Source organism: Triticum urartu, chromosome 5A (assembly GCF_056163025.1).
Source record: "Triticum urartu cultivar PI428250 chromosome 5A, HENAU_Tu73, whole genome shotgun sequence".
NCBI lineage: Eukaryota > Viridiplantae > Streptophyta > Magnoliopsida > Poales > Poaceae > Triticum > Triticum urartu.
Window position 1 is genome coordinate 273119987 of NC_141877.1, and position 16862 is coordinate 273136848.

The window sequence follows — 16862 nt, forward strand, 5'->3', positions numbered from 1 at the left end:
AGGCGTTAAGCCCCTATAAATACGAAGGCATTGTCACGCAGCTTCCGTTAATCATCCTAATCCTACTGCTCCGTCCCAGGAAGGAAGCCATTATTGCTCCGTTCACCTGCTGCTGCCCTCTCTTGTGTCACGCACGCGGCCTCTCCCTCCCCCGCTCCCAGCCTGCAACCTTGGGTTCACCAGCACAAGCACAACCGGAGAGAAGCGGGGTTTCGCCTCCAAAATCTCTCGGCCATTAAAAGAAGTTCTTGAGGTCGATGTGACCCCGTTTCCATCTTTGAAGGTTTCGTGGAGAGGATGGGTTTTGCGCGGGGAATGTGCTGGATGGATTCCCGAGGTCTCTGTTGAATCCAGTTTCTTGGAGATTTGGGAGGTTTGATTTCGTCCGAGCTCAGGACGCCCAAGCCGTTGTGCTTGTGTCCCGGGGAGATTATTTGGAGCGGCGGAAGGTGGTGCGACATGGTACGCGCTCTTATCTCATCTCTTATTCTCATGATTTCAAATAAACTACTACATACGGATGTATATAGACATACTTTAGAGTGTGGATCCACTCATTTTGCTCGGTATGTAGTCACTTGTTGAAATCTAGAAAGACAAATATTTAAAAATGTGTAGGGAGTAGTAGTTTTTTCTTCTTCTTTTGTTTCACACCAGAGCCAGAGCCGATTCGTTGGTAATCTAAAACAGAGATGTTTTTTCTGATCGATTGTGCATAGAGATGTTGGCTTATTGTCGACTTGGGTATTGTTGTGGTGGACGCAAATCCTATTCGGCCCAGTGAAAGGCCAATCTGTTTAAGGGCCTTTTTGGATTGCAGGAAATTGAAAACTTAAGAATGAGAAAAGCACAAAATTGATGTCTTGTACAATGCTAGGTGTTTAGGGAGGCCCTTAAACAATGTTGGGTGCTTATGCACCAGTACTTAGGACTTGTACAATGCTAGGTGCTTAGAAAACAAACAGGGTTTCTCTTAAACACCGGTACCTATTTCTACACGAGAGATACCTAATTAAGCGTCTACCCTCTATAAATAAGCACCGTGCTTAAAGAAACTAATGTTTATTTCTCTAAGCACCTCCCCTAAGCGCCTTGCATTGTACAAGGCTTATTAGGCCTTGTACAATGGTAGGTGCTTAAGGAGGTGCTTAGAAGAATAAACCGGCTTTTTTGAAGCACCAGTGCCTATTTGTACAGGGTAGACGCTTAAGTAAAGCCTGATTTATTTCTCTAAGCACCTTCCCTAAGCATCTTGCACTGTACAGGGCCTTAGGAGAGACAATCCTTGCGTCTCAAATAAAAATTTGACTTGCAATGCACATAGGTGCTTACGTTAAGTAGACATGTTAGAACTGTATGGGAAAAGGGATGGTTACTTTGGCAAGCACCAGGACAGGACCGAAGCAAACTCAAGCACTCGTTTCATTCTCCAAGCACCGGCTTATCTTGATGTGCACAAAAAAAAACTGGATATTTTTATTGGGGCAGCTGTCCAGGCACCTGCACTGTACAGGACCTTACTATGAATTCCTATAGGATTTCGAAATACTGAAACAAGGCATTCATTTGTTGCTGTCTCTTTGTGGGTTGGGCCTCTCCACCTCTTCAAGGCCATGTAGATACCAACAAGTATCAGGATGTTGATGATTTTTCCCCTTATTTTTCTGATTGCCAGTATGTAGCATGATATCCGACCAACTGACCAGTCACACTCAGATCGGATATCGTATGGTAACTAGTATGTGTTTTCACATTCGAATAGATAGTTTTATAGATGTTTTTCAAGAGGTCTCATTGGAATTTGATAAATTGAGTTTATCCCGATATGGTTACGAAGAATACACATAGTTTGTTCCTTTTCCTGTTATGCTTGGCATTTTCTCAATCCAAACCTAGAATATAGGCAAACAATATATCTGTTACAACTGGAGAAGGTTATAAATTTTTTTGCGAGATACTTGTTTTGCCGAGATACTTCTACGCTCACCAATGCACTACACGGTGGTTCTATGCTCACCAATGCACTAGGTGGTGCCCATACTGAGCACCTTTGGTCCCAGGTGAATGCTATAGAACGAAGGCTCAAGACGAGCTCGACTTTGAATTAACAAAGCTCTCAACCGGCCAGGAATTATGACGACCATCATCTTACAAGGAAAAGAAAACGACAAATACAAAGCGCTACCAAAAAGCTTACAAGCACAAGGAACAAGAAACAACCAACGAAATGAAAAATGAAAGACCTGCTTGATGTCGGCCATGCCGCTTGAGAACCTCTGTCCCCGATGGAAGGCAATCACGCAGAAGCTGCCACATGAAGATCTTGATCTACACCGAGGGGCGCTTTCCACAAAGATGTGGTCCACGCAAGAGTCAGCACATGACATAGGGCGCTATATGTTGAGCCAACAGAGAAGAACCCCAAAGGGGTCAAACGCCAACATATGGCGTCTGGATGGTCCGTAAGCATCGGTGGGAGGGCCGCCGAAAGGCAGGCCAAGCAACAGTTTCCTCAGGGCCAAATATTCGTCGTAACGAGACATTCCAGTTCCCATTTTTAGTGTCTGAGGAAACCAACATCATCGGGTCCACGCAGAAGAGGGTGTCATCTCCATTTCCTATAGAAACGAAAAGCCAGTTGAATCTCATGCTTGATCGACTGAATATACTTCCAGAATTGAGACCCTTTCCTATGTTCACACGTAAGAAGAGGGCCGCACTATAGATACTTCGTTTTATTAAGCTGCAACCACAAGCCCCCTCCCCCCAACCCCCATGATCCGCCACACCCATCTCTAAGGCCACACATGACCTGAAAGCAGAGGAGAAGGAACTTGAAGTTGATGGTATCAACTATCAGTTAGTCGCCTCGGATCGGGCGTGGTGGGCGGGAAAATCGCCCTCGGATCGCGCGCTGACAGCGGATCCAAGCGAATCTGTTCCGGGATCGTGGCCCTGATCTTCTGCATCTCCGTCACTCCGTGTGGCATGTGTTCATCCCCCGTTTCTGAATTTGCTGCAGTGTTTTCTCCGTGATTTTCAGTACTGCTATTCTGCGTGACCTGCACATTAGACGTGAGACTCCTGGTGGAGGGATTAGTATGTCTGGTCAGCGCCTACTAATCCATCCCCAAAATTAACAAGAGATGGAGGCAAAAGTAGAATTTCTTGGCGGAGTCGTGCATCGGCGTTCGAGTGAAGATTTGTGAAGGGAAAAATGGACTCATCAAAGACAACGTCGCGAGAAATATACACTCGGCTAGTAGAAATATCAAGACACTTGTAACCTTTATGTTGAGGACTGAAGCCAAGAAAAACACATTGCTTTGAACAAAATTCGAGTTTGCGAGAGTTATATGGGCGCAGGTGTGGCCAACATGCACAACCAAAAATTCGAAGCGATGAATAATCTGGTTTGATGGAAAAGAGACGCTCTATGGGCGTTTGATAGTTGATGACTTTGCTAGGTAAAATGTTAATGAGGTATGTGCTGGTGACAAAAACCTCATCCCAAAATTTTAGTGGCATGGATGCTTGCGCAAGAAGAGCTAGTCCCATCTCGACTATATGTCTATGTTTTCGTTCGGCCGACCCATTTTGTTGATGGGTATGCGGACATGATACATGGTGTGTGATGCCAATTTTTTGAAAGAAGGTGTTTAATCTTCTGTACTCGCCTCCCCAATCGGTTTGCATGGTGAGAATTTTTTTACCAAGTCTATGTTCAACAAGACTTTGAAAATTTAAGAAAATGGAGAACACATCAGACCTCTTATTTAAGAGATAAATCCATGTATACTTGCTGAAATCATCGATGAAGCTCACATAATAAGTGTTTCGACCAACGGAGCTTGGTGCAGGACCCCAAACATCGGAGAACACTAATTCCAGAGGTGAACTTGATATGCTAGTAGACTTGGGATAGGGCAATTGATGACTTTTTGCTTGTTGACAAGCATCACAAACCGACTCAATGCTCGACTCTTGAGAGCAAGGAAGCTCATTATTGCTAATAATTTTATGAACTATTTTCAAAGACGGATGCCCTAGGCGATGGTGCCACCTCGTCGATGATGGTTTGATGGCACCGTAGGCTTGCTTTATTGACATTGGAGAGGATGACTTGAGTGGATAAAGACCACCTTCACATCTGCCTTGAAGAAGAGCCTTCCTTGTGACCTGATCCTTGATGACAAAGAAATTTGGATGAATTTCAACAAAAGCATTGTTATCGATACCAAGTTTTTGAGCAGAGGCGAGACTTTTTGTTGCCTTTGGAACATGCAGAACATTTTTGAGATGGAGTTTGTTATTTGGGGTATGAATAGTAGCGCTACCGATGTGACTAATTTCCATACCTGCACCATTTGCGGTGTGAACCTTGTCATGGCAGTGGTACCGGTCTCTGATAGTTAATTTGTCGAGTTCTCCGGTGATGTGGTCTCTGATAGTCAATGTACCAATTAGTATCAACGCCGTAGGAGGTCATCATGGAATTTGCTTGACGTCCATGATCAGGAACGTAGTCTGGATCAAAACGATGCCAACAGTCAAGTGCCGTGTGGTTGCTGAATTTGAAACAGACTTGGCACATCTGCTTAGACGGTCCGCCTTGGTTCCCACGGCCTCCACCTTGACCTTGCCTTGGGTGTAACGCCCTCGATGCGGCTATATCTCCCACGTGTCGAAGCACGACTTAGAGGCATAACCGCATTGAAAGCAATGTCGCAAGTGAGGTAATCTTCACACAACCCATGTAATACATAAGGGAAAGAGATACATAGTTGGCTTACAATCGCCACTTCACACAATTATATGAATAAAGCATTACATCAACCAGATACACACAAGGTCCGACTACGGAACCCAAAATAAAAGAAGACTACCCCAAATGCTACACAGATCCCATTACAAGCTCTCACGGTCAACGAAGGATATTCCTTCTCCCAAGACATTCCAATCAGACTCGGCATCCCGGTTACAAGACATCCTCGACAATGGTAAAACAAGTCCAGCAAAGCCACCCGAATGTGCCGACAAATCCCGATAGGAGCTGCACATATCTCGTTCTCAGGGCACACCGGATTGTCCAAGGTTCTGGTAGGCCAGCCCAGAGTTGTCCCTGGTGGCCACCGGCAGCTGACAGGTTGGACCAACACTCAGAGGAGCACTGGTCCAGGGGTTTAAATAAAGATGACCCTTGAGTCTGCAGAACCCAAGGGAAAGAAAAGGCTAGGTGGCGAATGGTAAAATCAATGTTGGGCCTTGCTGGAGGAGTTTTATTCAAGGCGAACTGTCAAGGGGTTCCCATTATAACCCAACCGTGTAAGGAACGCAAAATCCGGGACATAACATCGATATGACGGAAACTAGGGCGGCAAGAGTGGAACAAAACACCAGGCATAAGGCCGAGCCTTCCACCCTTTACCAAGTATATAGATGCATTAATTAAATAAGAGATATTGTGATATCCCAACAAAATATCCATGTTCAACAAGGAACAAACTCCAATCTTCACCTGCAACTAACAACGCTATAAGAGGGGCTGAGCAAAGCGGTAACATAGCCAAACAACGGTTTGCTAGGACAAGGTGGGTTAGAGGTTTGACATGGCAATATGTGAGGTATGATAAGCAAGTGATAGGTATCGTTGCATAGGCATAGCAAAAGAGCGAGCATCTAGCAAGCAGAGATAGAAGTGATTTCGAGGGTATGGTCATCTTGCCTGAAATCCCGCAAGGAAGAAGAACGAGTCCATGAAGAAGACAAACGGATGTAGTCGAACGGGTCCTCACAAACGCGACGTTATCGGAACCAACCCGAAGAAGCAACACCGGAAAGAAGCACACAACATAGTAAACAACCAACACATGAACATGGTATGATATGCGGGATGCGGTATGCGGTGCATATGCATGATTTGGAAAAAAAAGATTGAACCTGGCCTCAACTTGGAAATCCAGGAGTGCCACTGGAAAGAGGAGTTGATTTCGGTCGAAATCGATATAAAGATCACCGGAATCGGATGCACGGTTTGGAAATGGCAAGCAAAACAAATATGGCACCGGTTTGCGATAAACAGCAAGTAGCCATCTAAATGCATCAAGATAAATATGCTACAACACTCAAACATGGCAACAAAATACATGGCAGGGATCCACTCATGATGCTTGACAAAAGATGAACACTGAGCTACGGCTAATTCACTCATTAACAGGTTCAAACAAGCATGGCAAAGTGCAAAAGATAACAGGTTTCAGACTTGGTGAAATTAACAGCATGTCAGGAATTTATCATCAGGAAGCAATGTTTAGAGCACGGTAACTACATGCTACAGGAACATATCATGGCAAAGCAAGGCATGGCATGAAGCTACTCAAAGCATGTAACAAAAGTCCTTTAGTGACCATGAGCCAAAAGGGATCAGAAAATACAATTGCAAGCATGTGAACATAGCAAAAACATAAACAGATTCAGACTTAGTGAAAAACTGGAGCATGCAAAACAGATAACGAGAAGGCATGTTTACGAGCCCGATGCACTCACTACGAGGCATTGCATGACAAACTAAGCATACACCCAGCAAATAGACATGGCATTAAACCTGAGAATGGTTATTAAAAAACTGGGTGAAACGGTTCGGTTCTTACTTTGGGTTTGATTGGTTATAGTTTTATTGGGCTGAATCTTTTTTAGTTTGGTTTTGGTTTGGGTATGTGAAGAAACCAATTTGGGTATAGTTGGTTATGGGCTTAAACAGTTTGGTTATTAACGGCTATAAACTATGGGTCCAAACCGGTTTCTGGGCATTGGTTATGTGCAATAAGCAAGGACGCATCGACAATGAGTATCTTTGATCCGCGTACATGCTACGATGCACTATGTAATTCTGTATTATGAGGAAACACCACATGCAAATCGAATGTGTTTGCTTGTGCTTTAGCTAAGCAATTGGTTTCAATACACTTGTCAGTGAGCTTTTCAGCTGTGGGCATTGTCTTTTTGACTCTTGTTGTGTGTTGACCGTATCTCAACGATAACTTTGTTCCCAAATTGTTGTAGATGCACTTATGCCTTTTCTATGTCATTTTTTGCTTCTTAACATGTCGATTTGTGCAATCATATATACATTGAAGCAAACCCATAGTTATGTATTGGGTTTAAACCCACGGTTATGTATTGGGTTTAAATTGGTTTGGGTGAAAAAATAAATGGTTTAGTTTTGGTTGGGCTGAAAATAGCATTAAACGGGTATGGTTCAAGTATGGTTTTGAGAGATACATGTACGGGTATGGTTCAAGTATGGTTTAAGTATGAAACCATTCTCAGATTTACATGGCATAGAAACTAGAGATGGTAAGAACAACAACATAGCATGTATGGATCAACAACAAGCTCGGCAAAATCGCTAAACATGTTAACAATCTGCCAGGAACATTTTATAGCAAAAGTAGAGCTCGATTGACTCAAGCTAGGGTGCTCCATAAATGCAAACAAGGACATGGATGGATAGAGCACCACAATATTAACAAAACATCCTTACTGATCATCCTCAAAAGAGGCACGGATCACTAGGAAACAACATGAACATATGGCATAAAAACAATATCAGGATAAGGACTTAGTGAAATTCTAAGTCCCTGAAATCAGCATCATTGAGTAAGCTACTTTGCACGTTTGTGCTAGTCACCACAAAGATCATAAAAATGCATGACATACACCCCTGTAAAGATGGCATGGCATTCTACAAAACACATGTAGAGCTCAGGATCATAGCATGCACACATTAATCATGGCAAAAATGACAAAAGTCCATTTGCTGAAACAGATCTGAAATAATCATCACATAGCCATCTTCCAACAGCATCTCGGGCATCAAGATGAGCTCAAATGAAAATGATGCAATGACATGAAATGATGTACTCGTCGAGACGAACATTTTGATATGCTACACGCACGAATCGGAGCCACGATGATGAAATTATGATGCGTCAAAGTATGCAAATAAACTAGGGTTTCGGGGGGAGAAGTCAACCGAGGTGGATCTGGATCCAGATCGGGCGCGGAAACCGAGGCAGCCGGGATCTCGCCGGAGCTTTGCCGGAACAGGGACGGAGACGGTTGGCGTGGCCGGGGGCTCACCGGATCTGGCGCCGGAGAGGTGGCCGGAGTGGAGGCGTGGTCGCCGGGGCGCGGTGGAGGAGGCCCGCGGCGGCGGGGCCACGCCAGCGAAGGGCGGCGCCGGCGGGAAGGAGGCGAGGCGCGGTGGCGATAGTCGGAGGCGGCGGGGTGCGCCGGCGAGCAGCGGTGGCCGGCGGGAGAGGAGCCGCGGCACGGCGCTCTCCTCGGGTGGCGGCGGCGACGTTTGGGCCCCGCGGGCCCGATCCGGGCCGCGCGGGCCGGCGGCAGGGCTGGGGAGAGAGAAGATGGCGGCGGTGACGTGGCGGCGCAGGAGTGGACGGGGGAGGCGGCGCGGGGAGGTGGTAGACTAGGGTTTGATCTGCGCGAGAAAAACGGAGGGAGACACTTATATATAGGTAGAGGGAGCTAGGAGAGTCCAAATGAGGTGCGGTTTTCGGCCACGCGATCGTGATCGAACAACCGAGATGATAGAGGGAGTTTTGGGTGGGTTTTGGGCCACTTTGGAGGGGTGTTGGGCTGCAACACACACGAGGCCTTTTCGGTCCCTCGGTTAACCGTTGGAGTATCAAACGAAGTCCAAATGGCACGAAACTTGACAGGCGGTCTACCGGTAGTAAACCAAGGCCGCATGACAAGTCTCGGTCCAATCCGAAAACGTTTAATGCCCGCACACGAAAAGAGGTAGAAAGGGACACCGGGTGACATAGGAGCGCCGGAATGCAAAACGGACAACGGGAAAAATGCTCGGATGCATGAGACGAACATGTATGCAAATGAAATGCACATGATGACATGATATGAAAAGCATGACATGCAAGCAATGACAAGGCAACAACAGCGAATAACTGGAAGACACCTGGCACATCGGTCTCGGGGCGCTACATTGGGCCACCACGGCCTCCACGGTTTGGACCACGGCCACCACGTCCTCCTCGGCCACGCTGGCTTGGTCCGCCACGTCCAGAGCGAGCGGCAGAGTTAGCTTGCAGTACGGAGCTGCGGCCTCCTTGAAGGATCTCCATACGGGTGTCAAAACTGAGTAGCTGGGCGTACAGATCATTGAGGGAGACGGGATCTGTTGCTGATCTCCCCAACACCGAGGCCACCAGAGGATTATATTCCATGTCAAGCCCAGCCAACAAATGAGACACCAGATCATCGTCATCCATCAAGCGTTACAGGTTGAGGAGATGGAAAGACCTTCCATAAAACTCCACTGCATATTCTAGAGCCTACCACCGATCCCTCATATGCCTGGGACGGTTCACATGAACGGACACATAATTAAGTCTAACAATGGTGTCATCTGCATATTGGAGGTGGGTCACACCACCTTCAGGAATAATGTGCCCAACCACACCCAGAAGTGCCCAACCACACCAAGAATGTGACATGCCATCCTAGGCTTATCCAGGATGGCTGGAAGGGCATCAACTACAAGGTTGAAGAGGAGGGGGGAGGGATAGGCCCACCTCCCTTTTGATGTTAAGTGTTGTGCTACCGCTCATGATCAACTGCATGTTCCAACAACACCAATGGTCATTGAACCACCTCCACTCTGAGGCTAGGCGGAGGAAGGACCAGTCAAGGCGATCATATGCCTTTTGGAAGTTGAGATTAAGGAATACGCCTTTCTGGCACTCCATATGAACAATTTCATGAAGAGCCAAAATTCCGCCATGTATAGGACGCCCCTTCAGAAAAGCGAACTGGCGTTCCACCACGAGGGCAAACTGCGTCGCACACACATTACATACGATTCGTTGAAGAACATTGATCACCATGATCGGCTGATCGGCCCAAAGTGTCGGATATTTGTCGCCCCAACTATTTTGGGGATTAGGGTAATGACACCAAATTTCAAGCGGGACATGTCCAATGTCCCAATATAAAATTGGTGGAACATTATCATAATCATCAGCCGGAGTTGCGCCCAGAACTTCCTGAAGAAGGAGATCGGGAGGCCATCTGGCCCGGGGGCCGAATTAGCCTTCATCTCAGCAATTGTTCGACCAACCTCCTCTGGCGAGTTTGGCAGAGTAAGTTCTGCATTCTCATTCGCTAAGGTCCTGGCCTCCACCGGCTAGCAGTCAGCAGCCAAAGAAACCCTGGATCGTGGCTTTGCCATGAGGAGCTCCTTATAGAAGGAGTAAATGTGAGTAGCAATCGCTCCTGCTTCCTCCAATAGGACATCTCCATCCCATAAACATGGAATGGAGCACCTCCGCCGCCGCCCATTTGCAATGGCATGGAAATATGGAGCTATTTTATTTGGTATAAAACTTTGTTTTAGAGTCTCGGGGATTTACGGTTGCAGATTGGTTGATTATTGTTATATATGGTTTACGGTATGTCTGTTTTGTATGATATATGACAACATACTTGTATTCTAGTGATTTTGATCAACTTCAAGTATTTGTAATCAGCAGTTGAGCACCATCCATGCTCAAATCCAAATCAACTACTTTTGTAGCCTCAGTAGCTAGTAGCTACTCTATGCTACATGCATCAAATTTGTCCTGTAAACATTGGTTGCATTTTCTGTACACTCTTAATTGTTGCTCTATCCGTTCACATTCACTTGTCATATGGATCTGATAGCCGGTAGGGCTAGCCAGCTCTTCAAGATACTCTTGACTGTTAGTCCCTCATTTCATGTTTACTTTACACTTTTGACCATGTGATTTGGTCACAAATACATGTCACCTCACCTTTCACAAAGTCACATTTCACAAGTTACACTTATCCACCCCCACCCACTCCACGATACATTTTGTAGGCCCATGGCATATGTTTTACTACCTCCGTTCTGGTTTATTAGGCTTGCGTGTATTCCTAGATTAACAATTTGACCAACATAATACAATTTATATATCACAAAATATATATCATTAGAAATTTCAAGTGGTATAAAATTGGGAGATATTGCTGGTATTATATTGGTTAAATTGTTAATCTAGGGATACGCGCAGGCCTACTAAACTGAAAAGGAGGTAGTAGTTATGAAGGCATTTTGGTGATTTTGGTGATTTTGCACGAAACCCCGATGATCGCGTAGTTCTGCCTAAGTCAAATGTGACAACTATTTTTGAAAGGATAAGGTAATTAATTTAGTTTCTACAGATATTTACAAGTAAGGAAACATTGTACATTAAGTTTTTCTTAGACAATGTACGTCTATCATGTGTTGGATCACAATAGCATTAAAAAAAGAAGTGTTGGGTCGCAATCTATACTCGTAAGTTTGAATATAAGGTCATTACATATTAGTGCGCACGCCTAATATTTGAAACTACTGAAATGTATCATGTGGCAACCAACTATGTGTAGGATAGCCTACGAGCGAGCCTGCTAATGCCAAAATACCAATTCCCTACGTCTGCCTGTGAAGGAACGTGATTTAAAGCACAGATATTTTCCCTTGCAACATATTGAAGTGACTATATTGAGAAATTTATGGCTAAACTCACAAGTTTATTAGATCTGAGAAAATAGTTTGAAGCAGGGCCTCAAGGTATTTAACTACTATACCCATCGATGGCTTTTTGCTGTCTAAATTGCTTAATCTATTCATGTCTACGCCTCCATAATCCTCCCTACTTCCTTTCCCATTTCCTCATGTTTTCTATCCTTTTCCATTCTGTTTGTTGTGCATAGACCTTTCTTCCTTTTCTATTTTCTTCATTCCTTTTGTTTTCTCCGTTCTCCTCACCTTTTCACCATTCTATTTGTTTCTTTATGATAGTACTGTGTATAACTTCCCTAACATTTTTTTTATCACCATGCAGGCTGCTGTATGTGAAATCTGTGGAGATGTTGGTTATGGACATCTTTTGCTATCTTGCGATCACTGCAAGTGTGCCATGCACCAGTATGATTTTTTATCCACTATAATTATTTTCCTCTAAATACAGCATGCAGCAATTTAGCATAGATGCTTCGTTGATAGCTGTTTGTATAAAGACTAAGTAGTCAGCTCAATGTAAGAAAAGTCTGATGATAATTCCAGACCTGTCCTGTGTATTAAAATGCTTTTTCTGTAAGATGTTTAATACTTCCTCCATTCATAAATATAAGATGTTTTAATATTTGTGAATCGGATGTATATAGACACATTTTAGTGTGTTTGTTCACTCATTTCAGTCCGTATGTAGTCCATATTGAAAGATCTAAAACATCTTATATTTGTGAACGGAGGGAGTACATGCATAATATTTTTTGTCAGAAAAGGAATACTAAAATGTATACATCCAGGAAGTGATGTAGTGTGCTAACGCTTTGCACTCAAACATGTTGGCAAATAATGGTGTACAATTTGAAGCAACACTAATCATTGGGAGTCTAAAGTGCTAAAACTTATCAATGCAGGAACCAAACTTTTCCATGAAGGGAACTAATAGCACATCACATGCCTTTACCTTTAACAAGGCTAAAATATGTGTTGCACTGTCTATTTTCCGGAGCATATAGTTAATATGTGCTGTCACTTCTTAGTATTAATTTACCTATGATGATATAATTATGTAGCAATCTCTGAATAGTGACTGTGTGGACAGATACTTCCAAGTTCTTTTTGTACGTTTCCTGGATGCATAATGCATGGATGATTGCGGAACTTCTACCTCACATATGAATGTTTCTTAGACCTTGCAAGTTGCAACTCATGTCTGCTTCTGTTGATTTCTGGACAATATATTATCATGGTGCTATGTTTTCAATAGCTGCTGCAACAAATTAGTTAGATTGTTGAAACATTTGCAAAATAGGTGGCTGCATTCATAGCTTGCTCATCTGTTCACCACTTGTCCCGTAAAAGTTTTGGCTGCACTCATGGTGGAAGTATAAATCAATACTCAATCAAATCTATTTTATTTCTTGACGTTATGCTTGTTACAGGACAAACCCAATAAGTTTTAATGTTCTCATGGGAACTTATTATTGATCACATCAGATGTCATACATTGTTTACAGGACAAACCCAATAAGTTCTGTTACTACGCTTCTTATCTTTTGTTGGTTTCCGGAAAAGTGCTACTTGCTCTTTGCTTATTGTGAGTAATCATTTTGTAGATACTGTTTGGCCAAGGTTCTTTTTGATGGATCATTAGTAGAACGCTGGTTCTGTGATGAATGCCTGCCAAAGCATGGTGAAGTTACTTATGAGGGATTTTTGCAGAAGGCGCCAAAACATGCTCGTTCTGGTTCTGTAGTACGCCGGGCAAGTACCTTAAGTGTGAGGTCAACCAGGGAAGCAGGGCCATGTAGAAACCATAATAGTAAGTCAGAGAAGTCTAAATGTAAATCTCGAAGAAAGAAATGTTCGTCAAGCAAGAATTCTTTGCTAAGGAAGCACAAACAAAAGGGGTCAGATATGCAACCAATGGGTAACAAGACCATTACACGAGATTGCAATGCTCCCAATATTTCTTGTGATAGTGAGAAGGAACTTCATTCCTGTGAAGTCATGACCATTGAAACATCCAAGGCCGGCAAAGCGGAGAATCAGCAGATTGACCATGGACATTGTGTTCATACATTAAACAATGACTGTGTTGCAAATTGCTTGCCAGCAAGGGTAAAACAAATCAATCTCCAAAACCCATTGGATGAATTTGAACCTCCTCTAGGTGATGCAAGACAATTGGACCCCTCAAAGGACAATGACTGCCTGTCGCCAGGGAACGTTGAAATTGAAAATCTAAAGGGTCATGTTACACCAGTCGTAGCACGGGGAAATCAGCGTGTACCCAATATTTCTTGTGATAGTGGGAAGGCACTTCATTCCTGTGAAGTCATGACCATTGAAACATCCAAGGTAGGCAAAGAGGAGAATCAGCAGATTGACCATGGACATTGTGTTCATACATTAAACAATGATTGTGTTGCAAATTGTTTGCCAGCAAGGGTAAAACAAATCAATCTCCAAAACCCATTGGATGAATTTGAACCTCCTCTAGGTGATGCAAGGCAATTGAACCCCTCAAAGGACAGTGACTGCCTGTCGCCAGGGAATGTTGAAATTGAAAATCCAATGGGTCATGTTACACCAGTCGTAGCACGGGGAAATCAGAGTGTACCATCAACACTACTGGATAGGGTGGATTCAGGTTCCTTCCCAGGAACCAATTTGAAAGAAATCGTTCTTCTGGAGGACAGTGATACATCAGCGGAACATTTTTATACCGTGGAGAATTGTGTTAAGGACAATCAAGGGAAGCAAATACAGCTCATTGTACTGGACGATGATGAAGAAGAGGCTGAGGATGTGCAGTCAGAAGATTATAATCATCGGTCGCTTGAGTGTGATGGATCACTGAGCAAGCGTAGAATAGGAATGGAAGATTGTGCCGAACAAGCTGTACAGACTGGTGATTTGAATGGTCAAAATCTCAATGCTGTACACCTAGATATTTTGATTCCAAAATCTTGTGAGATTACTCAGCCTGTGAAGAAACGGAGGAGAAATATAGAGGCGAATGAAGATAACAAAGATGAAGAGGTTTTAATAGGTACCAGTAATCGTAAATGTGCTCTTGATGATGCTTCAAAGTTGACATCAGAAACTTTAGTTGCAACGGATCCTGTTCTCGTGTCCAGAATGGCATTTGATTCAGAGTTTGCCAATCAGCAATGTTCTATGTACTCACAACCCACTGATGAACCTATCTGGAGGTCTGCTTTTCCTCAACAATCATAGTTATATTATTATTGTGTGAAATACTGATGTCTCCCCATTCTTCTGTTTTCATGTCAACAGTGGAATACTTAAGATAAACAACGAAGTATATATCTCGTTGACTGCACACCTGTCGACAACAGCTTGTGTGTTCGTGCGGGAATTGTCAAGGTCGTTGCAACCAGTAGTTAAAGTAATCAAGCTCCCTCAGTTGGAAGCCTGGCCACAGAGTTGGAGGACTTCAAGACCTACTGACGGCGACATTGCATTGTATTTCTTCCCGCCCAGTGCGAGGTGTGTAATGTGTTTGCCTTTATGATTCTCGGCATCTTTTTCTTCAGCTCATTGTGATACTAAAGGTCCCATGTCCTCATCTCTAGCCCAAATGAAGAATCGGATGGTCCAGTGGAGGAAAGCATTGATAGTGGTGCTGTCTTACAAGCTGTTATTGGTGTCGCTGAGCTGCTAATCTTCCCCTCCACAATGTTGCCAGCGCAATATCATTGTACGTGTCCAACTGGAGATTAATTTTCTTATTTCTGCATTGTCTTCATATGCTACACATGGCATTCCATTCCACATAGTCAACATGCTTAAATTGAGATTGAACACGGTTATGTGGTTATTATCAATCTGCTTACTTAGAGGTCGATTCTTGAGCCAACAAAATAATGATTGGATAAGCTTTGCTTTGCAACATAGACCATGGCTTTACCAGTCGTTGATCAAAATGTGTTATGTACAGTGTGCCAGGGCAAACGCTACCTGTGGGGGATGTTCAAGCATAGGGAAGATGAGTCCGACAAAGATCATCCAGTTGAAGAACAAGATGGTTCAGCATGTGCCAAAGAAGGGGAGATACAAGAACACATTTTTATGGACCGGCAATATGAAGTACAATGTGAGTCACCAGATCATGAAACTTCCACTGTGAAGCATGTCGTGCATGTTGAGAATCAATTGCTGGTGGAGCAGAACTGTGGAGGGCAAGAGGCGACCATGAGTGCTACGATGGGCCTTCACTCACCTGGCAACAATTCGTCATCCGCAGAGCCGAACCCACCAAAGGCTAGATCAAACTGTTTCACACAACCAAGAGCTGACAGTAAACCAGATGTGCCTGAAGAAGTGGACCACCAAGATGAGCAAAACTTCACCAAGCCATCAGCTGACTCTGCGGGACCTGCTGCAGCCACTCCCAGTTCAATCGATTCTGCCGAGTGTGGGGCAGCGCCTCCCGTGACCCAATTGTTTGGGTTTTTCACGGCTCGGACACCCAGAGCGCAGAAGCTCATCCAGGAGATGGTCAGCGAAGGTGCGCTGTTATTCTCGGTGGCTGAAGAGATTGCGACCGGCGGATCTGCAGTAGGCAGTAATACTGGAGCACAAGTACATCTGGCACCTGACAGTGCGTCTCCGCCTATGCAGGAGCGCTGCCAGCCCATCGGATTCGTTCCATTGGATGATGATGTGGCTTCTGAAGCCTGCCTGGAACTGTTCCCAGTTCGGCAGGAGCATATTGGATGGACTCCTAGGGTAGAAACTAGCAAGGAGGTAGATCTTGACCTGAGCCTTAGTGCGCGTTCCCGAGCATCGTCTGGGTCAATCCTGTAATATTTGCTGCCGAGGCTCCTTACGAACCTGGCCGAGTACAATTTTGCTGGAATTGCAATGGATTGTCGTCTACCAAGCCGCCAGTCTTTTCTCTGTTATTCCCAGTGCATTCGTTTGCAATGATGCTGGCCATGCCTTTTCTTCTTGTAGTGAGTTACTTTTTTGTATTAATAATAACCTTAATAGCTAAGCTATTAAACTGATGTGTTGTTTCAAAATATTTATTTAACCTTAATAGCTAAACTGATGTGTTGTTGACGATGCCGTCGTCTCCTAGTAATTTGGCGTTCAAATAATGGTCTGGAGAGTGAGTTGGCTTTTTGATAATGATTAATAATTCAATAAGCCCCCCACGGCTAATTAGATGCGTTGTTGATGTATATGACGTAATTATTTCAAGTATTTTAAGGGTGTTTAATTCCTTCAAGTA

General features: G+C 44.1%; 1 protein-coding gene and 1 pseudogene across 1 annotated transcript; one reads left to right on the top strand and one right to left on the bottom strand.

The window, feature by feature from the left end:
• Positions 1 to 41: 41 nt before the first annotated feature.
• On the top strand, positions 42 to 16675 carry LOC125508322 (uncharacterized). Its single transcript, XM_048673005.2, has 6 exons — positions 42 to 462; positions 11931 to 12013; positions 13213 to 14814; positions 14900 to 15112; positions 15199 to 15323; positions 15564 to 16675. The coding sequence occupies exons 1-6, from the start codon at positions 460 to 462 to the stop codon at positions 16430 to 16432; spliced, it is 2895 nt and encodes a 964-aa protein (XP_048528962.1). The 5' UTR covers positions 42 to 459; the 3' UTR covers positions 16433 to 16675.
• On the bottom strand, positions 9170 to 9314 carry LOC125511801 (small nucleolar RNA Z247; annotated as a pseudogene).
• Positions 16676 to 16862: the final 187 nt, after the last annotated feature.

What these genes read in the sequence shown, in the direction of transcription:
- LOC125508322 (XM_048673005.2), top strand. An exon ending in ACTGATGAACCTATCTGGAG is followed by an intron (nt 14,815 to 14,899) that starts GTCTGCTTTTCC and finishes TCATGTCAACAG; the next exon opens with TGGAATACTTAAGATAAACA. An exon ending in TTCTTCCCGCCCAGTGCGAG is followed by an intron (nt 15,113 to 15,198) that starts GTGTGTAATGTG and finishes CCTCATCTCTAG; the next exon opens with CCCAAATGAAGAATCGGATG.